Source organism: Monodon monoceros, unplaced genomic scaffold (genome assembly GCF_005190385.1).
Source record: "Monodon monoceros isolate NGI ecotype Baffin Bay Population unplaced genomic scaffold, NGI_Narwhal_1 Super_Scaffold_22, whole genome shotgun sequence".
Classification (NCBI taxonomy): domain Eukaryota; kingdom Metazoa; phylum Chordata; class Mammalia; order Artiodactyla; family Monodontidae; genus Monodon; species Monodon monoceros.
The window spans coordinates 20,840,393-20,868,078 of record NW_021703779.1 but is presented as its reverse complement, the minus strand read 5'-3'; the positions used below and the strand labels follow the sequence as shown (position 1 = coordinate 20,868,078).

General features: G+C 39.0%; 1 protein-coding gene across 1 annotated transcript in view; it reads left to right on the top strand.

Annotated features, from left to right (window-relative positions):
* The window catches only part of APOO (apolipoprotein O), a 57,673-nt gene extending 37,338 nt beyond the window's left edge, over positions 1-20,335 (top strand). The window contains exons 6-9 of the mRNA XM_029241493.1: positions 1,568-1,659; positions 5,085-5,165; positions 16,630-16,695; positions 20,075-20,335. Of these exons, the coding sequence (XP_029097326.1) occupies positions 1,568-1,659; positions 5,085-5,165; positions 16,630-16,665 (209 nt within the window). The 3' untranslated portion in view covers positions 16,666-16,695; positions 20,075-20,335. The remainder of the gene's footprint in view (positions 1-1,567; positions 1,660-5,084; positions 5,166-16,629; positions 16,696-20,074) is intronic.
* Positions 20,336-27,686: the final 7,351 nt, after the last annotated feature.

Genomic DNA, 27,686 nt, shown 5'->3' with positions numbered 1-27,686 from the left:
TTCTTTTTCTTTCCTGAACTCGAATTCATTTGTGATTGAGCTATTTAAACTGACCCCATGTGTCTCTTGTATTTTCTTGACTATTTTATTCTTTTTGCATTAGTTTACTTTGGTCATTTCCAAGAGCTCTTTTCTGCTCTCTTTTCACAGAACTCATTTTTCTTTTAATGCAGTAGCTTCTTGAATTTATTGATGATACCTAATAACAGGTTTAGTTTTGTTTTTAAGTTCTTCTCTTTCCTTTAGGGTCATTTTTCCTTCTTGCTTGTCTTGATCTTCTCTTGTATGTTGCAGGCTTTCCTCAGCTTTCCTCAGTTGTACAGTCATGTTTAAGAACAAGGCAAAAAACAAAACAAGAAAGAACAAGGCAATTGAAACTCTAATAACATTTTGCGTGTAGATGGGGCTTGCTGGCAAGCAGGTTCTCCCTCAGGGTGAGCCAAAAGGGGCCTGCCCTTAGGTGGGGGGGGTGACAGTGCCCACCTGAGGAAGGCTGGAGTCTTCAGCACTAACACGCACATGCACTCACACCAGCTGTCTCGGTTCTTAGCAGCAAATCCATGGCATTTCTTTAGCGATACCCTGCCCCCTTTTAAGATTTTGTCTGGCGAGATGGCATGGCCACAGGCAGTTTTGCACAGGCATGGCATGGAGGAAGGAGAGGCTCACCTGGTCCACGCACAGGACTTGTATTTCTCCCCCTATTTTGATCCCTGTTTGCCCTCTCCACCCTGCATGGTACCTGACATCTCTGGGCTGCCAGGGACATTCTGCTCCCTCCTCTGCTGTGGCCCCTCCTCAGGATTTAAAGGCTGTCTGTTCTTTTGCTCCCATCCACTCTCCGTTTTCTGAACCTTGGTTGACCCTTCTTAATAGCCAATAGCCCCTCCATACATTTTCTCTTTGTTGTGGGCTTATTATCTGTGTTTTATTCTTTTACTGTTATTTTTATGGGGTATTGGAAAGGAGAGGAGAGGAATGCTTGCATTCAGTATTTAAATAGGAAGCCAGTTTACTATGAAAGAATGTAAACCTTAGAAACCAAAATAACGTGTGGTTTTCTTTTTAAAACAATCTTTTTTTCTGTTTCCTTAGAAATGGTGGTTCTCTTGAAAACATTGTATTGATGAAAAAAGCCAGGTGCAAAAGACTATGTATTATATAATTCCATTTATACAAAATGTCCAGAGTAGGCAAATCCATAGAGTTAGAAAGTAGATTAATGGTTTCCTAGGGCTGGAGGTCATGGAGGAATTGGGGAGTGACTACTCACGGATGTGGGGATTCTTTTTGGGTGATGACTTCTAAAATTGATTGTGGTGATGGCCTTGTACCTCTGTGAATACACTAAAAGCCATTGAATGGTACAATTTAAGTGGGTGAGTTGTGTGAATTGTATCTTCCTAAAGCTATGAAAATGTGGTGGTCCTTTTTGGTTCATATATTAGGCACATTCTCTGTCAGTCTAAGACCAAAGAAGTCTTACTCAATGTTAGATATATGACACAAACTGTAATGGTAAAGATAATGAATATTCTGATGGTGTCCATAACCTTTTTTTTAATAGGTTCAAAAATAAAGAAGCTGGTGTATCCACCTGTTTTCATGGGATTAGCTGCCTCTCTTTATTATCCACAACAAGCCATTGTATTTGTCCAGGTAAGTTAGATTCAGTAAGCTTGCATGTCCTTTGTTCTTGCTTATGTATGTATGGGTTTACTGCTTAATTTAATTTTATTTTGCAGCCTTTCTAACACCAGACTAAAATTTGTTTGCACATATAAATGAACTACAACAAATTTAAATGTTTTTCTGCACTATGTACCTCAGTTCTGGCCCTCCTTCCAATGTCAGTATTCAGAGAATGCATGCTAATTTGAATATTAATCAAAGAAAATTTGCTATGCCTTTTTTTTTTGCATAATTACATGGAAATCTAGAGACTCAAATTCCAAAGCTGCTAGTTACAGGTCATTCTCAGTTTGGGCTTATCTGGTCACAACCTGCCCTCCTTGGAGTTGCAGGCACGGGCCTGTGCTCTGGCCCTCTGTGCCTTCTCCCTCATCATGGTGCTAGCCTCGCTTTCCTTGCTGGGGACTACAGGGAGTGCAGTCCCTTCTGCTGGGAACGCCTTTCTCAGGGCTGTCAATTGGCTGCTCCTTTCCTACCCTTCAGGCCTCAGTTTGATGGCATCCTGGCAAGTAGAACACAGTGGCAAGAACACGGGTGAAGCTGATGCCTTAGTCAGCTTGAGCTGTCGTAACAAAATACCACAGACTGTGAGGCTTAAATAACAGAAATTTATTTTCTCACAGTTCTGGAGGCTGGAAGTCCAAGATCAAGGTATCAGCAAGGTTGGTTTCTCCTGAGGCCTCTCTCCATGACTTGCAGATGGCCACCTTCTCCCTGTGTCTTCACATGGCCTTGTCATTGTGCGTGCACTCCCCTGGTGTATCATCCTTGTCTTATAATGACAGTAGTTAGATTAGAGCTCTACCCTTATGATGCACTTGACCTTAATTACCTCTCTAAAGGCCCTGTCTCCAAATACAGTCTACTGTATTAACACTGTGGGTTAGGGCTTCAGTATATGAATTTTGGGGGATACAATTCAGTCCATAACAGCTGGACCAGCAGTTCTCAGAGTGTAGTCCCTGGACCAGCAGCATCAGGATCACCTGGGAACTTGTTAGAAATGCAAATTTTCAGGCCCCAACCCGGACCTACTGACTCAGACACTCTGAGGGTTAGGGCCAGCAATATGTGGTTTAGCAAGCCCTCCGGGGGATTTTTAGCAAGCCCATAATATTTGAGAACCACTGATAAAGACTAGAGTCTCTCAGGGCAGTGGTGTGTGGACTTAGTGCGACTCTACATGTAGAGTCCCTTGGAAAACTGGCAAGAGCAAGGCAGACTCGAGGTTTTGAGGTCCTAGACAACTTACGGAGACAAGGACTCATTTGCCAGAATTGCCATCTCACACTGACACTTGGTCCTAGGAGGAATAGCAGTGCCATCACCAGATTTCGGCCCTGAGGGCTCTGAGCCAAAATGACCTGAAACTGTGCCCCCTGCAGTCCTTGTAACAGTATCGAGTCTACATTCCTAGACGGTGCTGCAGTTGCAGGTGGGAGCCCAGTGGCTCCAGCTGCGGGAAATTGTTGCCTTTGGTGGCAAATACCAGTAAGATCTTCGTAGCATGGCCTTGTCATTGCTTACAGCAGTCCTGGAGGCAGACAGTTACTGATCCTCTGCCTGCTTCAGCCCCAGCTCTGGAACAGTGAATCGTGTCTGCCTGCCCTAGATCATAAAAATAATCAAACATCATCTCAGTCTGTTATGGTTTAAATAGTAAATTGGCTGCTGGTTGAGAAGCATATGTGGCTGCCCTCTGAGTAGAGGCCTTTTTTTATCTTATATGCCACAGCGTATGTTGCAAAAGATTTTTTATATTCACAACCAAGATAGTAGCATGCAAATCTGAGTTGTATTGTAATTTATTTTTAAAGTCAGTGGGAAGGAGTTTTGTCTTTTATTTTGTACCTAGGGTAAGCCAGAGCAAAGCAATTAACTAGTTTCACTAGATATAAAACATTAGTGATCTGTTTGGGATGATGAAAACGTTTTGAAAATGGATGGTGGTGATGGCTGCATAGCATTGTGAATGTAGTTAATGCCACTGAATTGTACACCTAAAAGTGGTTAAAATGGTAAATGTTATATTATGTGTATTTGCCACAATAAAACAAAGCAACATCTGCGACTGAAAGAGAATTTCTGATACCGTTTTAGCGTCATTTAGTTCCTATTTCACAGTTTCTTTTCTACTTCCTCTTCTTTTTTTTTCTTTTTTTTTTTAATGAATGCCATGACCTTGGACAAGCCACTTAATCACTTATATTCTGTTTTCTGTTCAGTAGTGTTTGGAGAAAAGTACTGTAAGAAAACCCTTAAAGTGATGGCAAATATTATTTTTCTCTCAAATTTAAAGCACTGAAAACAGTGCCATACTCATGATAAATGCTTGATATGTCTACCAGTGGGTGTGAGAATCATATCATATCCTAAGAACAGTTGGAGCAACTGGAAGAATATAACTTCTAAGAAACCAGCATGTTGCAGCAACCCCCGGATTTACTAGCACTGTGATCTTGGACAAGTCACTCGGCCTCTGAATATTTCCTTACAGTCTTTGCCTACTTACCACATAGGGTTGTTGTATAGAATAGAGATAAATCATGTGAATGTGCTTTGTAAAGTAAAATGCTATACACAGACAAATTATTATAAAAATTAGGAAGAGAATAATAACTGCTTTCAGAAAATTGAAGTACTGTCATTTAGAAGAATAATCAATATGGTCATAAGTAGGACGAACAAATGCAGATTATTGGAAGCATTTTTTTTTAAGAAAGCTCAATATTTAAAAAAAAAGTTTCCAACAATTAAAGCCAACAGGCCAAAGTTGGACAAGTGCATTTTAAGGTAGTGAGCTCACTGACCCCAAAATATTCTCTGACCCTGGGGCCTACCTCTCAGGATGTTGTAGAAAGGATTTTGAAACAGGAGGCAAAATCGCTGTAGAAACTCAAAGACTTTATGTTTTGAGGGATCTGGGAAGACTGAGAGTATCTTTACTGGGCTCACCTATTTTTTTTACCTAGCCCCAAAAATGAATGATTGATTTTAAGCTTGATTTTCAGACTTGTTTGGCTGTTACGTGCTAGATGTGATAGGTAGAAGCCTTCCTTCTTGTCTGATCTTCAGGCATTTCCCATATCAGCAATGATCTACATTTTTTTTCCTTGAAATTGTGAAAGTTTGAAATATACACCTATAATTTATGGCAAATTATTTTAAACAGTAACTACACACTGGGAAACTATTTTTTCTTTTTATGCTATCATTCTTACTATCTTTTATTTGCTTACATTGCACAGTTTTAATGTGTATGTTCCAAGATTCCTGTGTTTGTCGTATGCTTAAATACAGTTCTTTTGGAAACAGGGCAAAAGAAAACAAAATTCTCTTCCTTACTACTTCATGTATGGAATAGCAATGGATCTTTTATATTTTGTTTCAAGGTCAGTGGGGAGAAATTATATGACTGGGGTTTACGTGGATACATAGTCGTAGAAGATTTGTGGAAGGAGAACATTCAAAAGGTGAGAAAGATCTTTTTCATTATCTTCCTTTTGGTTTAAATATGTGGTTTCTCTCGGGTTTTATAAAATTCTTGATGCCCTGTTGCTTGCTCTTGCTTTTTCTGTTTGTATTTCCTTATGCTTCTAGCTCAGATTCTCTGGTGGCCTTTATTGGAGGAGCAATAGAACCTCTGTGCATTTGATTATTTTCAGCAGGGCTGAATACGTGGGGGCCATAAAATATATTCCACCCCAGTCTTAGACCATAATTTCCACTGTATTGTATTTACAGTTTGCTCCAAGTGTTGCATATTATCTGAAAGTTTTATCAAAACTAGATTCAAAGGGAACATGCTATGCTCCCAGCAAAAGACAAATAACCGAGACTCCTCTTGATATTTCATTCACCATAGGCTTTGTTCTTCGCTTTATCAGTACTGTAACTGTTCATCCCCTAGCCTATGGGCCCAGTTAAGGGCATATACGGGACCAGCCACCAGTTCCAGGCCATTGTGCTGACTGGTGGGCAAACAGCAGAGGGGAAAAGGTTGTGGAATTATAAGGACAGGTCATTTTTTTGTCTCTTCTCACAGCCACTTAGCTGATTAAATGTTGCCCATGTTTGCTGGGACATTCTCTCTTTCCTCTGATAAGGATTAGAGAGTATAGAACAAGGCATCATGCCTCCTCCAAGCACTCAGAGGCACAGCTCGATAAGGAAGAATTAGGGTTCTTATTATTAACATACCTTCTGTATCATAGAATACTTTTGACTCCTGTCATCTCAAATCAGAATACCCTTTTAAAAAATATAAATACCTAGGGAATTCCCTGGTGGTCCAGTGGTTAGGCTCCGAGCTTCCACTGCAGGGGGCATGGGTTTGATCCCTGGTCGGGGAACTAAGATCTCGCATGCTATGCGGCATGGCCCATAAATAAATAGATAGATAAATAGATAAATACATACATACCTATCTCAAAACCCAGGATTTCAAACTGGAATTTGGAAGTAACATTAACAGAATAAATTATAAGCCCTCCTCATTAGTTACATAAATAATCTTCCAGTGAAATCTTAAGACTAATTATTGTACTGGTGATTTGTAAATGAATTAGTCTCTGTTGAGCCTGTTTAAACTAGCTCTTGAGTAGGAAGTTCTATATTAATATCAAGTGCCCTTTGGCAATCCCTTTTAAAGAATAAATGCTCATAGTTTTATTTTCATTTCTCTGACATTTTCTTTGGAAGCTTTCTTTCCTGTTTAAAAAATTCCTGAAGTCCACACTGAGTTTAATATGGGAAAGGAAACAGAATGTCAGGAAAACTATACACAGCCTTAGAAAGAAATGTAGAAAATGAAACTCCTCAGTTCTGAGTGCTCACTGTGGTGTCAGTGCAGAACCGATGCACAAGAAAGCTATGGTGGGGGGGGGGATCCCCTGGGAGCCTCTGAGCGCTCACTGTGGTGTCAGGCAGACACGTGCACACCAATGGGACTGTGGTTGGAATGCAAGCTAAGTAGAACAGCATTTTATTGTAATTTGAAGACGTTGGATATTACAGCTACTCGTATTTACATGCAAGTCTTTGGGGAGCGAGATAGTAAAGATGCCTAATTAGCCTGGGGTTGGTCTGCATGTCTTCTCTGGTCTTCCTTCTATGCTCTTGCCCTCTTGAGTGTCACTGAGAGCTTAGTGTTCTTCCATTCACTTACTCTCAAAGCACAGTTGTCCTGACAGCTATCTGTTGTGAATAGAAGATAATAAAATGGATGTTGACTACTTAAACATTTAGCACAAGTTTTAAATGAAAAATATCAGAAGGCCTTATTAATTCAAGATTCGATATAGTTAGATTTGGGGAATTACTTAATATGTACATACTTTTGGTGGTAAATAGTCAAAGAAATTTGTGGACATTGTGTTTAAAATGGGGCCCTGAGGGACTTCCCTGGTGGTTCAGTGGTTAAGGTTCTGTACTTCCAGTGCAGGGGAACTAGATCCCCGCATTCCACAAATTTCTTTGACTACTTACAACCAAAAGTAGGTACATCTGTTACATTATTATAGTACAAACAATTATGAATCAGATTGCACCTAATTGAGACTGGTAATTGAAGCCTAACTTGAAAACCAATTTCCAGACATGCTAAGAAACAAATATCTCCTCCATGAGGTGTTCTTCAGTTCCCTTCAAAGAATTGCCGGGCCCCCAAAGATTCCTGTTCCAGGGTAGCTTAAGTCTTTGCTCTCGTTAATAAAGCAAAAACAAACAAAAAATACTGAAACCCACAAAGTCCAACAAGTGGGGGGCAGGGAAATCAATAAAAGACAATGGCATTTCACTATCAAATAATGGGGCCCTGAAATTTTAAGTGGTATGAATGATGGTTCAGTTCTCAATTATATTATTTCCCATGGAGCTGTATTACTCTCAGAAACCTTCAGTCTGTGGCATTTTTTGCTCTGCCACATCTCTTTTCCCTTTTAGGAATTAATTCTAATGTTTGCACTGAGTCTTCTATCAACGAAGTTTGGATGAGGTGGTCTTTCAGTCCTGTCATTGGTCAGTGAAGAGGAATTTATCTGCTTCAGCTAAAATGAATTCTTTGTCTGAACTGTGAAGCAAAGATGGGTGTGTCCAGAAATATTGTCATCATAATGGGTCTAGGTTTTTTTCTTTTTTTGAGATAAAAGAACATATAAAATATGTCATAAAACAACATATATAATATAAAATAACTGCATATATATGTATATTTACAGTTTAAAATCCAACAATATAATGACCATACATATACCAACAAACCATCCATCTTTAAAAATAGGAAATTACCAATGTCTTCCAAGTTCTTCCTGGGCCCTTCCATCTCCCCAGAGAGAACCACTATCCAGAATTTTGTGCTTTTCATTCCATTGTTTTTCTTTAAACTTTTTCTTTTAGTTGAACCACATAACGTATTTATTCTAAAATACTGTAGTTGAGCTTGCCTGTTTTTTGCCTTTATAATATAAATAACTATCAAATATACATATAAATAAATATATAGTTTAGATGGAGTCTTACTATATGTGTTATTTTGCAAGTTGTTTTGTTCCCTAAACATTATGTTAATGGGTTGTGTATGCCCGTAATTTATTAATTTACACTGCTATGGAATATTTCTTTGTGGGAAGATACCCGTGTTGATGGCTAACTAGGTGGCTTTCAGTATATTGTCGTTGCACACACAGCTTTGAGCATATTTCTGTACATGTGTCATGGTTTATTAAGAGTTTCTTAGGCCAGGGACTTCCCTGGTGGCACAGTGGTTAAGAATCCGCCTGCCAATGCAGGGGACATGGGTTCGATCCCTGGTCCAGGAAGATCCCACACGCTGCGGAGCAACTAAGCTTGTGCACCACAACTACTGAGCCCACATGCGGCAACTACTTGAGCCTGCGCGCCTAGAGCCCGTGCTCCACAACAAGAGAAGCCACTGCAACGAGAAGCCCACGCACCGCAACAAAGAGTAGCCCCCACTTGCCATAACTAGAGAGAGCCCGCGCTCAGCAACGAAGACCCAACACAGCCAAAAATTAAATTAAATTAAATTAAATTAAAAAAAAGAGTTTTTCTAGGCCAGGATTCCTAGTTCATAATGTCTGCACATCAATTTTACTAGATGACAAGTTTTCCATTTTTGCCAGTCTGGTGCCTTTGAAATAGTTTTTCACTGTGGGGTGTGTTTGTTTGTCTGTGCGTGTGTATGTGTGTGTGCGTGTGTATGTCTTTACTTTGTTCCCCAATTTTTATTTTGAAAAAATATTTCAAAACTACAGAACAGTTGCAGGAATAGTATAATGAATATACCCTTCACATAGATTCACCAATTAACGTTTTGCTACATTTGCTTTGTCTTTTTACACATGCTTGGGTGCTCACACACATGTGTATTTTATTTTTCTGAACCATTTGAGAGTTAGTTGTAGATACTGCGCTTTCTACCCATATCTAATTCAGCATATATTTCTAAAGAACATGGTCATTTACTGATATAATCACAATACCATTATCATGCTCAGGAAAGTTGACATTTCATTGTTTACATAATCATTATCTAATATACAGTCCATAGTCAGATTTCCTCAGTTGCCACAATAACGTGCTTTCCTTCAACAATTTTTAAATTGATTTTTTTATAGCTGAGTGAATTATTATAAGGCACACACCCTTGTAACCATCATCTAGGACAAAAACCCAGAATTTTGCCAGCCTCCCCAGAAGCCCTTCCATGTAGCTCACCCCAATCACATTCCTCTCTTTCCATCCAAAACTACCTACTATCCTGACTTCCATAGTAGGAAGTAACTTCCCTGTTTTTCTTAATGGCTTTATCACCTAAGTCTTTATCCCTGTCACTTTAGTCTTGCCCATGATTATTTCTGACTTGATATTCCTTTTAAGTCTTTTTTTTTCCCTTTTAAGTCACTTAATCTACTGGTTCCCCTTCCATCCTCTTATTTTCCTTACACTGTATCTGTTAAAGGAACCTGGCATGTCGGACCTGTAGAGTTTCCAACAGTTTGGGTTTTGCGGTTTGCACACTTACGGTGCAGTTGAACGTGTTCCTTTCTCCTGTACGTTTCCTGTAGATTGGCCACTGGATCCAGAGGCTGGCTAATCAAGTTCGTGTTTGATCCTATTGGCAAGGTCTATGTAGGCATCTAAGTTTTTGCTTCACTTTACCATTTTGGTGTTAGTGGCTATTGAGGCTCAATGCCTAGACCTACTGACTCACTGGGAGTTGGAAAATGGTGATATTCTATTTCTGTCATTTCATTTTCACATAATAGCTAGAACACTTTAATAAGGAACTGCTTCCCCTCATATACTATTTAGTTACACAGTTATAGGAAAGATAGGATAAATGCTCAATTTTTGCTCTTATTTATCTGGTTTTCAAAATAATAAATTGGTTCCCTCTCATCCTCAGAAGGTCACCAATTAGTGGGGGGTTTTTTTAGAATCATTTTGAATTTGTAGATTTAAATATATTTGGGTTTGAATGCTTTGTATTTCTTATCCTTGTTGGAGTTCAGATTGTTCCATTTTGGCCAGTAGAAGTTGGCTCTGCGTCCTTTTGACATGACACAAGGACTCTGCAATAGTTTCCTCACTGTCTGGCATGTCAAAATGGTCTCAGAATCTCTCATTGTTGTTTTAATGTATGTTCCTTTGATTACTAATGAGGTTGAGCATCTTTTCACATGTTTATTGGTTTCTTCTTGAAATGCCTGTTCGTGTCTTTTGGCCTTTTTTTTTTTTTTCCGGTACGCGGGCCTTTCACTGTTGTGGCCTCTCCCGTTGCGGAGCACAGGCTCCAGACGTGCAGGCTCAGCAGCCATGGCTCACGGGCCCAGCCGCTCCGCGGCATGTGGAATCTTCCCGGACCGGTGCACAAACCCGTGTCCCCTGCATCGGCAGGCAGACTCCCAACCACTGCGCCACCAGGGAAGCCCTTTTTGGCCATTTTTCATGTGGGTCATTAGTTCCTTTCTTAATGATTTATAAGAGTTCTTTATTTTTTCCTAGATACTAATATTTTTGGTCACATGTTTGCAGATGTCTTCTCCCAGTTTGAGGCTTGTTTCTTCAGTTTTGGTGCCTTTTGATGATCAGAAGTACTTAATGTAGTTGATTCATAGATCTTTTCCATTACGGTTTTCACTCTTTGACTCTAGATGTTTAATAAAAGCATGAAACTGTTGATTGTCCATTGCTAATCTGAAACCCTTTCAGAATAGTCCCAGCTCAAAGCCTGAGTTTCAGAGATGGAGGCTATTTGTGGGTGTCAGGCCCCAGGGTCACAGATAGCTCTTTTGGAGTTGTCTTCTACATTAGCCAAACACAGCAGTGTGTTTCATTAAAAGTCATGTTTAATTTTCACTAGATTTTTTAAAAATGTGACAAGTTACTATCAAAGAATTGTAGAATGACTGTTAAAGACCAACAATAACTAAAAAGAAAAATCTTAATAATTCTTTGAAGGTAAGGAAGATATAAAAGAAATGTAAACCTGTTACTAACATGAAAACTGAGCAGAACTTCTAAAGCTGAGCTTTTTATAGTTGTATTCAAGCCTTTGCTGGCTCAGCAGGAAATTGAAAGGGAAGCAGCAGCCATCAATCTGAATAAATGTGTCCTGCTTTCTTTTTCTCCATTCGAAATTCCTTAGCTTTCTAAACACACTCAAGTTTTGCTGTAAGTTATGTGATTTTAAAGTGATCATCTTTGAAATAAGGCAGTCACAGAAGGAGAAATACTGTATGATTCCACTTAAATGAAGTATCTAAAATAGTCAAATTTATAGAAGAAGAGAGTAGAGTGGTGGTTGCCAGGGGCTGGGGGGAGTGGAAAATGGGGAGTTGCTAATCAATGGGTATAAAGTTTCAGTTATGCAAGATGAATACATTCTAGAGACCTGCTGTACAATATAGTGCCTATAGTTAACATTACTGTATTGTACACTTAAAAATTTGTCAGGAGGGCAGATCTCATATTAAGCGTTCTTACCACAATAAAATAAAAATAAGGACAATGTGGTGGGTTTTCCATAAAGCTAAATTTGTTCTGAATTTGTGCCCTTTCTAGTTTTTGCTGTTTAAAATTCTAAGAAATAAAGGTACTAGGCAATGATTTTTCTTTTTTTTTTTCTTAGCTGCGTTGGGTCTTCATTGCTATGCGCGGGCTTTCTCTAGTTGTGGGGAGCAGGGGCTACCCTTCGTCGCGGTGCGTGGGCTTCTCATTGCGGTGGCTTCTCTTGTTGCGGAGCACAGGCTCTAGGCGCACAGGCTTCAGTAGTTGTGGCACACAGGCTCAGTATTTGTGGCTCGTGGGCTCTGGATCGCAGGCTCAGTAGTTGTGACGCATGGGCTTAGTTGCTCCGCGGCATGTGAGATCTTCCTGGACCAGGGATTGAGCCTGTGTCTCCTGCGTTGGCAGGCAGATTCCTAAGCACTGTGCCATCAGGGAAGTCCCTTTCTTTTTTTTTTAAACATCATTACTTAACAAAATAAAAAGTAAGAAATCCTGAAAAAAAAAGTCTCCTTTTTCGAAAGGCATACACTTTTGGTATGAGGAAAGGTAGACAAGGCAGGATGCAGCATGGCCTGGTGGCCAAGAGAGTGGACTCCAGAGTGGGTGCACCGGGCTCTTCCCCCACTCCCACCCCACCCCCACCTCTTACAAGCCTTGAAACCTTGGGAAATTGCTCTGGTGCTCTTGGGAAATGGGGGTACTACCTCATGGGGCTGTTTCAAGGATTGAGTTTATCCATGTGAGAAGCTGAGAAAATGGACAGACTTTAGAAATGGTAACCATGATAGATGTCATGTGACATCTGCTTAGGAGAAGGTAACATTTCCTGATGGAAAATGGAGCCCTAGGGCTTATTATACTCCTTGGTCAAAAGTCCTCCTATCTGTTTTAGTTTCCTATTGCAGCCATAACAAATGACCACAAATTTACTGGCTGAAAGTAATACAAATTTATTATCTTAGACTCTGTAGGTCAGGAGTCCGGTGGTAAATCAAGGTGTCAGCAGGGCTGCATTCCTTTCTGGAGGTTCCAGGGGAGAATCCGCTTCCTGCTCCTTGAGGTTGTTGACAGAATTTAGTTTCTTGGCAGTTATAGGACCAAGGTCTGCTTTGCTACCTGTCAGCTGAGGGTAGTTCCCAGCTTCTAGAGGCTGCAGCATTCCTTGACTCCCAGCCCTCTTCCTTCATCTTCAGAGCCAGCTGCTGCAAATGAGTCCTTTTCATGTCCCATTTCTTTGACCCTGTCTTCCATCCTCTTAGACTATAGGAACCCATGTGATTCGATTGGGCCCACCCAGATAATCCAAGATAATCTCCCTATTGTAAGGTCAGCTGGTTAGCAGCCTTAACTCCAGTGCCACTGTAATTCTCCTTTGCCATGTACGGTAGCACAGTCACAGGTTCCAGGATTAGGGTGGAAACATCTTTGAGGGGGCCGTTATTCTGCCTACCACATCCAGTGAACTGGAATTTCACTGGGGTCTGTAACAGGTCATTTATGTTTACCTTTTATTTCCTCATCAAAAAAGTTAAGTGACCTACCACATAGGATAGGTAGTTTTTTTTTTAACATCTTTATTGGAGTATAATTGCTTTACAATGGTGTGTTAGTTTCTGCTTTATAACAAAGTGACTCAGCTATACATATACAGATATCCCCATATCTCCTCCCTCTTGCGTCTCCCTCCCACCCTCCCTATCCCACCCCTCTAGGTGGTCACCAAGCACCAAGCTGATCTCCCTGTGCTATGCGGCTGCTTCCCACTAGCTATCTGTTTTACGTTTGGTAGTGTATATATGTTCATGCCACTCTCTCACTTCGCCCCAGCTTACCCGTCCCCCTCCCCATGTCCTCAAGTCCATTCTCTACGTCTGTGTCTTTATTCCTGTCCTGCCCCTAGGTTCATCAGAATTTTTTTTTTTTTAGATTCCATATATATGTGTTAGCATACGGTATTTGTTTTTCTCCTTCTGACTTACTTCACTCTGTATGACCGTCTCTAGGTCCATCCACGTCACTACAGATAACTCAGTTTCGTTTCTTTTGGGATAGGTCATTTTTATTGAGCACTTGCTGTGAGCTTGGCCCTGTGTGCTAACTGTATGCTCAGGAAGAGTCTGTGAGGCAGGTTCTATTATTATCTCCATGTTATAAACGAGGAAACTGCATTTTGGAGGAGTTAAGTAATTGATCAAAATAATTCAACTGGTGAGGCGATCAGACATTTCAAGTGGATTGCTGTACCTCAGAGGTTTGGCTAGAAATCCCCCTTCATATGGCAGTGCATACTAATTAGAAATAAATATTTTTATTAAAACAAATGTTTCAATTTTGCTAATAGAAATTATTATTCATGTTCATGGACATGGTAAGAAAATAAAATTACTACTGTAGCTTAGCCAAGTTGACACATAAAATTAACCATCACAGTGCAGTGCTGTTTAGCTTATTCCTCTAGCCCTTTGCAATCCAATATGGCAGGCACCAGATGTTGACTACATGAAGTGTAGCTAATCTGAACTGAGGTATGCTGTAAGTGCAAATTCACACCAAATTTAGAAGACATGGTACAAATAAAAAGATTGTAACTATCTCATAATTTTAATGTTGATTGATGTTATATTGATTACATGTTGAAATAATAGTATTTTAGATGTGTTGGGTTAAATAAAATGTATCAATCACTTTAAAAAAACAATGAAACCCAATATGTATTGAAATTGGATATAAGGAGAATGGTTGCATTGTAAAATATTTTAAATAAAACTGTCCGAAAATGCAAAAAAATTTGATTTCTGGCTTGTGCTAAGTCACAAACTGTCTTTTGAAATCAGAATGTTGTTTTTGCTGAGATGATGATGGTTTCTGCCAAGAGAGATCTGATTTGTAATAGGGTGGATGGGTTCAATACTTCATTAGTGAGATATTTGGCTGTCATGTTTTGTTATACTATAAGTGATATGTAATCAAACAAGAAAAATTTCCTAGCAACAGTTGTTTTCTTCAACCAGAAGAATGTCTTTATGTACTCATTTTCTTAATGTCCAAAGGATAAAAAAAGTTTATGAATTTAGCATCTTATATTCTTATCTTATTCTAAGATAATATATCTTATATTTTTGATTAACTAAGTAGGGAACCACATGGTTTTTATGACAGACCCAATTGTTGGACATAGTTATCTCACTTGCCTTCATAAGCCTCTTTTTATCTCTTCTTCATTAATTACATACCCAAACTTTTTTTTAAACACTCATCAGGTCTCTAGGTTCTACCTCATTTCATTTGTTTATTCAACAAATGTTTGAATACTGTGTGCTAGGAGGTCCTAGGAGTATTGTGCCCTCATGAAACTTATATATATTTGTGAAGGATTCAAACATGAATGAAAGAATTACACAAATCAGGAAGTGCATGGATGCTATCAATGTGAATAAAAGGTTCTTATCTGAATCGAAGGGCAGAGGACAGGGGAAAGCCTTGATCTAAAGGATGAATAGCATTTAGCCAGACCAAAATTGGGATTGACCAGTCTAGGTCAAGGGATTTATTTTGCAAAGGTCCTATCCCAGGAAAGAGCTTGGCAAGTTGGAAGAGCAACAGCAAGAATGCCTCTGGTGTGTGTGTGTGTGTGTGAAAGTGGCTCTCAAGGAATAGCGTAAGGCATAGGCGCTGAGTCCTGTAGAGCTCTGTTCAGAGCAACAAGTAGACCTGGATATTGTGTGATGATCCACCAAGCAATACGTATGGCCTGTTTCCCCAGAACTCCATCATCAAGTGAATGTGGTCTGTAGATAGGGTGACCATCCAATTTATCATCCAAACCAGGATACTCTTGAGAGTGAAACGGGGCACTATTAATTATGCTGGGACAATAAGTATAAACCAGTATGTATAACTTGGGCAAGCCAAGATGTATGATCACTATGCTTAGAGACAGGTTCTCAACCACTTCAGTAAGCCTGAAGTTGCCTAGGAGCCATGCTCTGAAATTACAGGGTTAGGCGTGTGTTCCTGCTTTCTCACATTCCCCCCCTCCTTCACCCATGGATAACTCTGAGAGAAGGCCACCGGCAGAACCTGCACCAAGTCTAGACCACAGAATCACAGCCCTATTGCCCACCCAACTACAGCCTAGTGTTTTTCAGATTGCCATCTCATGAGAGCTCAGATCCTCGATGTACAGCAGGTCTTATTAATGTGTTTTCAGAATTAAAGTCTTAAAAACATCTGGGAAAGCAAGTAAGGCCTTAAACATTTAGCACGTGAACTTTTCCCACTAGAACCTTTCCTACCTTACTTTTCATTGATGACGTGACCTAATTATATGTTCCCAGATGGTGGCCAGGCGGAATGGGTGCCGTCTGGTTATAACCTCTTCCAGAGTAAACATGTTTTGTGATTTAGCCCCTATGGTGGATGATATATGGAGCGGAGTACCCACAGGAAACCGTCCCATAGGTGTGAAACCTTTTTTTTTTAGTTTCAGATCATGATGACTATTCTTTTTTTTTTTTATTGGAGTATACAGTGTTGTGTTAGTTTCAGGTGTACAGCAAAGTGATTCAGTAACCTTCTTTAACAATTACAGTGGCATGAAGTAGTAAAGAAATCTTTTCACTATTGATTGGATTTTTTATCAAATCAGCTGTTGGCCGAATCTGTGTAGTGAGGATTAATGGAGCTTTATTTCCTGCTCTCCTCTGTGCCTGAGTCACTTTCTACAGCAGGGCCCTCAGGGAGCCCTAGGAATTCCTTCAGTTTACCGAGACATGGGTCACTTTGCATCAGATAATATTCAGTCACATGGTGAAGATGTGCACTTTGAAACAGTCTACTATTTCTTTAGAAGTTTTACTATTTCTTTTCAAACTGCATTAATATACTTACTTTCTGTTTTACAAGTCGGAAAATGTGAAGAATTCACCCGGAAATAAGTAGAATACTCCATGCTCTGCCCATTTTAATCAGGTAAAGAACAAGAAAACTCTGTGGTTATTTTTAGCATTATTAGCACCAATTGAAATGACTTGTCTTTAATTAATTTAATTTGATTAATTATAGCCATTTCAACTTCGTGTGGACACATAAGGGTCAGGATGATATTTCCTTCCATCTTTAATTTCTGGGCTTAAGTGCTGTGACTTTTTAATTGTGTTTGTTCCTGAGAAGTACCTGGGTTTTTTATACAAGCTAGAACTTGACATTTGGGATTTGTCTATAAACCTATTTCAAACAATTATTTCCTAGGCTTATTTTTTTTTCAGACAGCATTTCACTATAGTAAGCACAGTTGTATGCATCTAATAATCATTCAATAAACATTTGATGAATGCATGACTATTGTAGAGAAGCTCAAAATTATATAGAGTAAGTGACATAGGGAATTCATAGGTGTCGTTGTCTTCTTTTGTGGATTTGAGTAACTTGAGTCTAGAGAAATTTAGGATAGTATCTGATAAAGTCAATCAGTGTGATTTCTTCTGGTCGTATACTCAATTCACCATTTGTTTTCATTCATATGTTCAATATTTACCCATTGAGTACTTGCTAAGTAGAAAACACTAGTTATGTTAATATTATTTTGTGTATATATTAAAAATTATATAATAGCACTTATGATTTCATGGTAATTAGATTATATTGAATTTGGAAACAATCTAAATATTCAGCTACAGGAAAATGGTTTAATTATGGTATGTCCATAAAGAGGAATGTTATTATGTTTCAGTAATATTTAATTGCATGGGAACATATGCACAATTATTAAATTAAAAAAAAAAAGGCTAGTGTGATACATTTTTAGAGAGGATAATGACCAGGAAATACAACAAAAATTTAAGTATGTATCTTCAGATAGTAGGATTATGGGTGATTTTTATATTTTTTCTTCTATATAACTTTATGTATTTTTAAATTTTTTGCAATGAATATGCATTTTCTTTATAATAGAAATTTGTTTAAAAAAATCAGTGTCACATTTATCATAAGGCATGGCTACTATTTAAAACTCATGAAAGCTCTGGGTTTGAGGTTTTCTTTCTCAAGTTGTCTCTGTGTTTTCAGAGACCTAGAGAGTCATATAATCTTAGAATTTGAAAAGGATCATCTGGCCCAACCCCCAGCCTCAAGTGTAAGTTCTCTGTAGCCCTGTGTGTTCCCACTTTTCACCTCCACTGATAGGAAAAGCACCCCACAGGACAGCCATCTTTGGGCAGTCCTAATTTTTAGGGAGCTGTTTCTTATACTAAGCAAAAATACGTCTCCTTGTAACTCCTACACAATGGTCTGATCTTGCCTTAGCAGTCACAGAAAATAAATCCAGATCCTCTTTCACATCACAGCCTTTCATATAGTAACCCCAAATCAGCATTTCTCAAATTTTGTTATACAAATTACCTGGGAAGCTTGTTAAAAAGCAGAGGCGTAGACCCCACCGCAGAACTGGCATCTCTGGAAAGTGGAGCCCGATGTGCATCAGATATGCTCTTAGAAAGGCGACTGGTGGGTAAGCAGCCAGGAAGTCACACATGTCCTTCAGAGACTTTACACTGAATATGGTTATATTTCTTTACAGGGGCAACGAGCCACAGAATAAAGGAAAACCATGTACATATCCACTTCATTCTTTCAAAAATATTCTGGGCCAGAGTTCAGCTTACTATATACACAGCCTTGATTTCATTTTTAATTTTTGTTAGCTCTTTATTGGAGACGTAATTTTTAATTATAAAAGTGATGCATATTTGTTGTAAAGAGTTTTTTTAGATAAATATTTTTAAAGCTTGTCTTGTCCTCCATTCCTTTCCCAGAGGTAATTTCTGTTGATAGTTTGGTACATCATCAGACTTTTTTCTTTATGTGTAACATACACACACACACACACACGCACATGCACATGCACACGCATCCATACATGCTTTTGGGTTTTTGATAGAATGAGATCATATTCCTTGTACTGTTTTGCAAGTATACTGAAAGCTCCATGCAGGCACATAGTGCAGTTTTATTATCACACCTAAAGAAATTAACACTAATTCCGTAATATCATCTAATATTCAGGTAGTTTGCAGATTTCCCTGATTGTCTCATTAATAACTTTTTACAGTTATTTTGTTTGAGTCATGATCCAAACAAGATCTGCCACTGCATTTGACTGATGAGTCTCTTAAGTCCCTTTTATTTTTTTGTTTTTTAATTTTTTTACAAAGATATAAACTGTCTTTATTTTCAGCTGTTTTAAGTCCCTTTTAAACTGTAATAGTTTCTTCTCCCTCATTTTTCTCTTATCATTTATTTGTTGAAAAACTGGGCTTATTTGTCCTCTAAATTTCCCATGCTCTGGCTGTGGCTGAGTGCATCCATTTAGTGTCATTCTGTTTATCTCTTGGTTCCTCTCCTCTCTGCATTTCCCATAAACTGATAGTTGGATCTGAAGGCTAAATCAGATTTAGGTTCAATTTTTTGGTAAGAATACTTTGTAGGCAGTGTTATGTTTAGTTATGTTGAACGAACTTGCTTTTTTTTTCACTTAATATGTTGTGTACATCTTTCCCTGTTGGTACTTATAGATCTATCTCATTCCTCCTTTAGCTGCTTCATAATTTCCTAGTAGGGACTACCATGATCTATTGAATCCTTATTAATATAGATTACTGGCAGTTTGTAGTTTTTTTTTAACAATGCAGTAAATCTACTGAATTCTTAGAGAAGTTCAAAACAGATTAATAAACAGAGATAGAAAAGGTAAGTTAGTGGTTTAGATGTTTAAGAATTTTTAGTTTTATATTAAAACTAAAATATTTATAAACCTCTAATTGCTAAATAGATTCATTATGTATTAGGAAAAAGGCAATCTGGAGAAGAGTTGGTTTGTCTTTGTTGTCTTTGGATTTGATGTGTGTTTCATTCCAGAAAAGAATGATGGGGTGATGTGAGGAAAGGTATGCGTCAGACTAGCAATGATGTAATCGTGCTCTCCTCCAGCAGATGGATGGAAATGTAGTTGTTTGGTTTTCAGAAGGGGAGCGATGTAGTGTGTCCTGTACCATTTAAGCGTTTATTTTTAATTTATTCACCCATCCATCTGTTTATCTCACATACCCAGCTAGCTGAGAATCTGCATGTAGTATTGATGTAACACAAAACCTTTCTGGTTTTTAGTGTACCCATTTATAAAATGGAAATAATTACAGATTTCTCTGGCTCATTGTCATCCTCATGGTCATATAATGGTATTATAAGTATTTGATGTGATCGCTTAAACCTAAAGAATTTTCAAACTGCAAAATCTTAGAGCTGTTTTTATTTTGGGGGGAACTGTTTGTTTATGGTTTTCTTTTTCTTTTAGTTATAGGTAAACATTGGAAACTCCATATGATAAACCAGTATTTCTACAGAAAAATGGCAGAGAAGTCAGTACTGAATGTAGTAAGTTGGCATTCTTCTTCAGGAAAAACTATACTAGGCCTCTTTGTTATCTTGGGTGATGCCATATTCCAAGTGGACTAATCTGAAATTCTTTCACCTAGAGATAATGTATAAGCCTTAGAACTCCTCGTTCTCATGTTGCTATTTATGTACATAATTAAAATTCTAAGTTAAAAAAAAAGTTGTCCTGCTTTTTTTTCTCTTATTATTTATTGAGTGACAGTTTAAGTGTATCTCATGTCCCTGTGTGTGTCTCTGAGTGTACCTGTATGTGTGTGGGGGGGTATGCGTGTGTGCATGGTATGTGTGTATGTTAAAACCATTCACTCTGCTTCTTAGCATCAGCTGTCAGGCAGTCTCCAAAGGTCAAGTTGAGAAAAGTGGCTCTAGAGCAGAGAGACGATGCTTCTATTGCCAGCACAAGGAGCAAAACTTGTAAGTAAAAGTTTGCCTGACCCTGATGAGAAGACATACAAAAGAACAGTGACCGTGACCCCTTATTGTGTGCCATTGCCTCCCAGCTTGTACAGATCTTCCGGTTCTTGACTGCCAGCGGGAGATGCATAATGACGTAGTCTCTGTCCTCTGCCAGCGGAGGAATGGTATGTGGTTGTGTGTGTTGGTTCTCTGTATGTAGGCCTTGTATTTGCCTTTGTGGCCTCTAAATGCACAGCTCACTGAACTCCGTCTTCCCGGTGCTGGTGGGAACAGCAGGAGTTTCTTTTGACTTGTCAGCCAGCCAGGAAGGATGGGTGGGGAAACTATATGAAAGAGGATTGAGAATTTCCAAATTTCAGTCAAGCTTAGAAATTATAAGTCATCTTTGTATTCTTATAGTGTCAATTTAATTCCTAAATTGTTGACCTTCCAGAACCGATAGCAGTTGGTAAGATAGCAATACACAAATGGAACATGCACATGTTAATGTTAAATACATTTGACAGAGCCAAGATGACAGGAACGGTGCCAGCATTGTTACTGGATTAATGAGCCGAAGCATATTTGTCTCCAGAATAATCCCCCTAGTGACCCAGAAATCTTTTATTTCCTGCTATACTGAAATACTTTCGTGTTACTATACCAGTCAACCAAATACATTAAAGCTGTGCCTAAATTATAATATCTCACTATAAATATACTATTATTGTTTCAGGCTTTTCCCATTGGCTTGGCTTCCTCTGTCACCTCCAGAAAGTAGAGAATCCACAGGTTTCCTCACTCTTGATCTAGAGAAGATGAAGGAATGGCCCCCACCACAGTGTGCTCTGGAGATCATCAATCAAAAGGTGTTTCAGAGTCTCCTAATTGGAAGGTATTACTTCCATTTTTAATACTTTAGTCGTGTTGAAACATTGCCTTAAAATCTCTTAACTCCTCCAAGGACGGTGGGTCTCACAGAGCTGGCACCCAGTAGTATCTGGCCCATATTTAGGATAACAAGTGAATCACCTCCCACCCAGGGCAACTCAGTTGCTTTTATACTATGATCTTTTCCTTTCATGGCTGTTTGTATCCAGTGCTGCCTTTTTTTGTATTTAATACTTTTTGCATGCCTTCCATGAACTTTGAACTGCAGGGAATATAAATTTTGCATATTATAGTATCTTACATTTCCCTAGCTGTTTATACTTTTCTAATGCTATTTTCTATCTTTCCTTTTTGGCTTATTTCCTGACCTCAGTGCATTTGTACTCTGTTTTTCTCTGTCCTGAGGTAGTACTCTCTACTTACATTTATACTCTTTACTCTGTTTCTTATGACCATTTTTTTCTTATAATAAGACTGACTCTCAATCCAATTTATCTCTAACTTAATCAGGATGGTTCTATTTGAATAACTTTAGGGCTTTGGAGACAACGTTCTCTACCATATAGAGTGATTTAAGCTTCTCTGAAGAGACAGATGTGGCATGTTTTATTCTGTAATAATGTGTCCTAAGAAAGATTGCTTTGTCAAAAATCAAGATTTAAAAGCAATTGTTTCAGTGGGAAAGAAAGAGACTAGTGGCGCTAAAGAATGCCTTCATCAATCTTATCACCTATGTCACGCCTTGGGACAGAGTCACAATAATAGTAGTAGATAGAAGAATCGAGGCCCGCTGAGGGACCACCCACCCAGGCAGTGGAGTAGCAGGTGCCTGGGCTGCTGGGTCAGCAGCTTTTGTGCTAAGTGCAGTGCTGGATCCCAGCCCAGTAGAGGCCTGTGTGATGCAAAGCACTTCCCTAATGGATCAATGACATTATATCTAAATGGCTCAAAGAAAATTCAAAATATATGTAAAATGCCTGTGTTCACATATAGAGATAGAAAAATGCAACTAGCTTGTGGTTAAATAGCAAATCTGTGACAGTTAAAATTAGGCCAAGTAATGAGTAATGATGATTTTCATTAGTTTAAAGATAAAATTCAGAATGCTTGAGCTCAGCAAAAAAAAGAGATTATGTTTTCCTCATTCTCCTATCTTGATGAACACACTTGGCACAATCTTTTGGAAAAGGCTGGGTATTTAGAGGAACATTTTCGTCTGTGACCAGCACTATTCATGATTATTTATAGGAGCTGAGGAATTTACCGTGAGTGTACGTTTTCACTTTTTATTTAATTCATTGCACCCACCCAAGTTAATGCAAAAACCACTGTCAGAGGGACCAGCAGTATATTTGTGGGACTACACCCTCATCCGAGGCTTAATTTTAATTAAAAGTAAATATTTGCAATAATGGTTTTGTTCAGCACTGGTTGAAAGAAACTTGCTTGAGGTTTTGGTTTTCACCCTGTCTACCTCCTGTCTGATGTTTTGTTTCCCTTCTGAGAGGTTCAGATTCCAAGTCAATAATTAGCCAGCACATAGTTCTAAAGGTACAGTTAGGTCAAACTCCAGATATAACCGAAGTTCAGGCTTATTTAAGTTTATGAAATGATAGCCAAGCACATTTCTCAGTGGGAGAAAAGTTTGTTTTCATAAACAAGCGTTTCACTATTTCACATTTTGTTCAGTGCTGAGTCACCTGTATTTCATATTTAAGGGCCTTAATCATCTTAATCAGCTCTAGAACTTAGTTGTTCAACTTTAGCTGTGACTCTTGAAGGCAAAAGAAAAGCGAAGGAAGTGACTCTTCTCCCTGCCCACCCTCCCACCTGTGACGTAGTCTTCAGACTCAGCATTGGCAAAGTCACTCCGTAAATTCTCTCTCCTCTCAGGTACACCCTGAAGGTACACACTGAAGACTCACTTCAGTGCTGGCCTGTTTTGGGAGTGTACAGGACAGGTGGAACAAAAAACAAATGCAAAGATGGAGGAAAATCCAGGATGCGAAGACTGCTCCCCACACTCAAAAGTGAAGTCATTAGTGAGTCCTTTAAATGCTTATTTGACACAATACTGGGATTTTGTTAGTGACCCCAAATTTGAGTGTGGTTGGAGGAATGATTTTTTTTAATAAATTTATTTATTTTATTTTTGGCTGCACTGGGTATTTGCTGCTTTCTCTAGTTGCGGTGAGTGGGGGCTACTCTTCATTGCGGTGCACGGGCTTCTCATCATGGTGGCCTCTCTTGTTGCGGAGCACGGGCTCTAGGCACGTGGGCTTCAGTAGTTGCAGCATGCGGGCTCAGTAGTTGTGGTGCGCGGGCTCTAGAGTGCGGGCTAAGTAGTTATGGCGCACGGTCTTAGTTATTCCAAGGCATGTGGCATCTTCCCGGACCAGGGATCGAACCCATGTCCCCTGCATTGGCAGGCGGATACTTAACCACTGCACCACCAGGGAAGTCCTAGACAAGATTTAATGTCTTATTACTTTCAGTATGAATAGGAATTTAAATGTCTGGCTAAGAGTAGTACCAGTTGAGATCCTGCAAGTCGTGCTTTAATGGATAGATATGTTTAATTTAAAATTAATATCTGTTTGCATAGTAAGGTATGCCACTGTCCTTTAAAAATCTCTTAGCTTAAACATGCACCATACAATATCTACTGTTGTAATATACTTTTTAAAATTCATTGATAGTATAAACTTCATCTCACTAAAATGATGACAAAATCAGAATATCATTAGACACCAAATTTGGATGTTTCCTTAAGTAAATTTCAAATTAGAGCTTAAGTGAATGCGATGGCCTCTGTGCAGAAGAGAGTTAACATAGCAGGCCTGAGACTGCCATCTTTAGAAAGACTTTCTTGCAGGGTTGGCCCTTAGGAAACTCAGCTTCTCAGAAGTTCCCCAAGCTGATAAAGGCTGAGGCACCAGACTCTGCTCTGTCAGGTCAAGTAGATTGTTTGTGCAAATGATGTGATTTATGGCAAACACCTGATTTCCATCTGGGGCTCGTGAATTTTGGTAGTTGCTAGGCAGGGGCTGCTTCTGCGACCAGCCCCTAGTAAAAACCTTGGGTGCTGAGTCTCTTTAATGGGCTTCCCTGCGGCAGAAGCACTGCACATGTGTGGTGGCAGTTTTTCTGCTGGAGAAGGGAAGACACTCATGTATCCCTGTTAGGCTGGGCGGGAGAGAGCCTCTGAAGCTTATGCGTGCATTTCTCCAGATTCTGCCCTTGTCTTTTTCTCTTGCTGGTCTTGTTGTGTACCCTTTGCCGTGATAAACCTAAGCCACGAGGACAACCATATGCTGTCCTGTGAGTCATCTCAGCGAATTGCCGAATGTGTGGGTAATCTTGGGGACACGCAAAACAGCATGTTGAGCTGCTATTTGTCTCATTTATGTTGTGCCATCTTCCCCTCTGCTTTAGAGGAAAAACATAAATATAAAAGGACTATTATATTTACATTAAATATTTCCAGGTCACAAGACATTAAAAAACAGTTTTTATTTGTCTTCCTCAAGCAACAAGAAAGTAGTTTTTGAAAGCCACCAAAAACTAAGCTTCCTTATTTAGACCAAATTAGTGATTGGATTTTTTTTTTCTGATTCTTACAATAGAGTCTTTCTTCCTTCCCTCACGCTATGGAGGCAAGCTGTTTGGGCTAGTTCATAAGTAAATAGGTCATAAACTGCACTCCATTCAAAAGTGACGTACTTATGAAAGCATTTATTTGTCCTACAGAGAGAGCACTAGCTCATTTCAAATATTGTTCTCAGCCCAGATCAGAATGCTAAAGAGCACACATTGCACATTTTGTTTTAAACACAATAGTTTGTTTGTTTTTTGATGGTGCCATAAATATTTCCCTGGGAAAGCACTACCAAATAGGTAAGACTTTTAGACTGTGTGGGATCATAGACCTAAATGTAAGAGCTGAAACCAGAACTCTCAGAAGATGACATAGGAGTAAATCTTGGTAAAGGAGTAAATCATGACCTTGGGTTGGGCAATGGTTCCTTTGATACAACACCAAAAGTACAAGCGACAGGACAGATAAATTGGGCTATCTCAAAATTTAAAAACTTTAGTGCTATAAACAATACTATCAAGAAAATTAAAAGACAACCCATTGAGTGCAGAAAATATTTGTATAATAAGACGTATATCTGATAAGAGTCGGTGTCCAGATATATGAAGAACTTTTACAACTCAACAATAGAAAGACAAATAACCCAGTTAAAACTGGGCAAAGGATTTGAACAGACATTTTTCCAAAGAAGGTATACAAATGGCCAATAAATACATGAAAAAGATGTTCAACATCCTTAGTCATTAGGGCAATACAAGTGAAGACCACAGTGAGATACCACATCACATCTACTAGGATGGCTATAATAGAAAAGGCAGACAATAACAAGCATTGATGAGAATGTGAAGAAAACAGTCCAGCAGTTCCTCAAAATATTGAGCCTAGAGTATTCATATGACCCAGGAATTCCATTCCTAGGTACATACCCAAGAGAAATGAAAACATGGTCCTCATGAAAACTTGTACACACATGTCCATAGCATCATTATTCATAACAGCCAAACAGTGGAAACAACTGAATGTCCATCAACAGATGAATAGGTAAACAAAATGTATTTTCACACAATGGAATATTATTCAGCCATGGAAAGGAATGACGTACTGATAAATGCTACATCGATGACACTTTAAAACCTTATGCTAAGTGAAAGAAACCAGTCACATATTGTATTGTAAGACCACATATGGTATGATTCCATTTACTTGAGATGTCTAGAATAGGCAAATCCATAGAGACAGAAAGTAGATTAGTGGTTGCTTAGGGCTGTGCATGGTGGGAGTGGAGTTGAGTGTTATCAGTCAGGGTTCAACTAGAGCAACAGAACAAGTAGGAGATATATACTGAGAGGTTTATTGCAAGGAATTTGCTTAGGTGATTGTGGGGGTTAGCTAGGCAAGTCCAGAATCCATAGGACAGAGCATCAGGAAGGGCAGGCTCTCAGGTGTGAGCTGAAGCTGTAGTCCATAAGTGGAATTTCTTCTTCAGGGAAACCTCAGTTCTGCTTTTAGGCCTTTCAGCTGATTGAATCAGGCCCACTTAGATTTAAGTCAACTGATTATGGACTTAATCACATCTAGAAAATAACTTTCACAGCAGTACCTAGATTAGTGTTTGATTGGACACCTAGGGACTGTAGTCTAGCCAAGTTGATACATAAAACTGACCATCATGGGCAGTGGCATGGAGGGAAAGTGACTGCTAATGGTTTTCTTTTTGAGGTGATGAATATGTTCTAAAAGTGAGGTGATGGTTGTACAACTCTGAATATATGGAAAACTATTGAATTGTACACTTTAAATGGGTGAATTGTATGGTTTGTGAATTATATCTCAATAAAGATGTTTTTTAAAAGACTGTGTATGTATTTGCATACCTGTGTTTATAGCAACACTATTCACAATAGCTGGGGGGTGGAAGCAACCCAAATGCCCATCAACAGATAAATAAAATGTAATATATCCATAAATGGAATATTACTCAGCCTTAAAAATGAAGGAAATCTAAAACCAAAAAAATTTTTTTAAAAAGGAAAGAAACCCTGTCAACATGCTACAATATAGATGAAACTTGAGGACATTATTCTAATTGAAATAAGTCACAAAAGGACAAATACTGTGTGATTCCACTGATATGGTATCTAAAGTACAGTGGTCCCCCCTTATCCATGGTTTTGCTTTCTGCAGTTTCAGTTACCCAGTTTCAGTTACCCATAGTCAACCAAGTTCCCAATATATTAAATGGAAAGTTCCAGAAATAAACAATTTGTAAGTTTTAAATTACCATTATGAGTAGTGTGATGAAATCTTGCGCCATCCCACCTGGGACATATAAAAGTTATGTTTATATTGTATTGTAGTTTATTGTGTGCAATAGCATTTTGTCTAAAAAAGCAATGTATGTACCTTAAGTAAAAATACTTTATTACTGGGCTTCCCTGGTGGCGCAGTGGTTGAGAGTCCGCCTGCCGATGCAGGGGACGCGGGTTCGTGCCCTGGTCCAGGAAGATCCCACATGCTGCGGAGCGGCTGGGCCCGTGAGCCGTGGCCGCTGGGCCTGCGCGTCCGGAGCCTGTGCTCCGCAATGGGAGAGGCCACAACAGTGAGAGGCCTGCGTACCGCAAAAAAA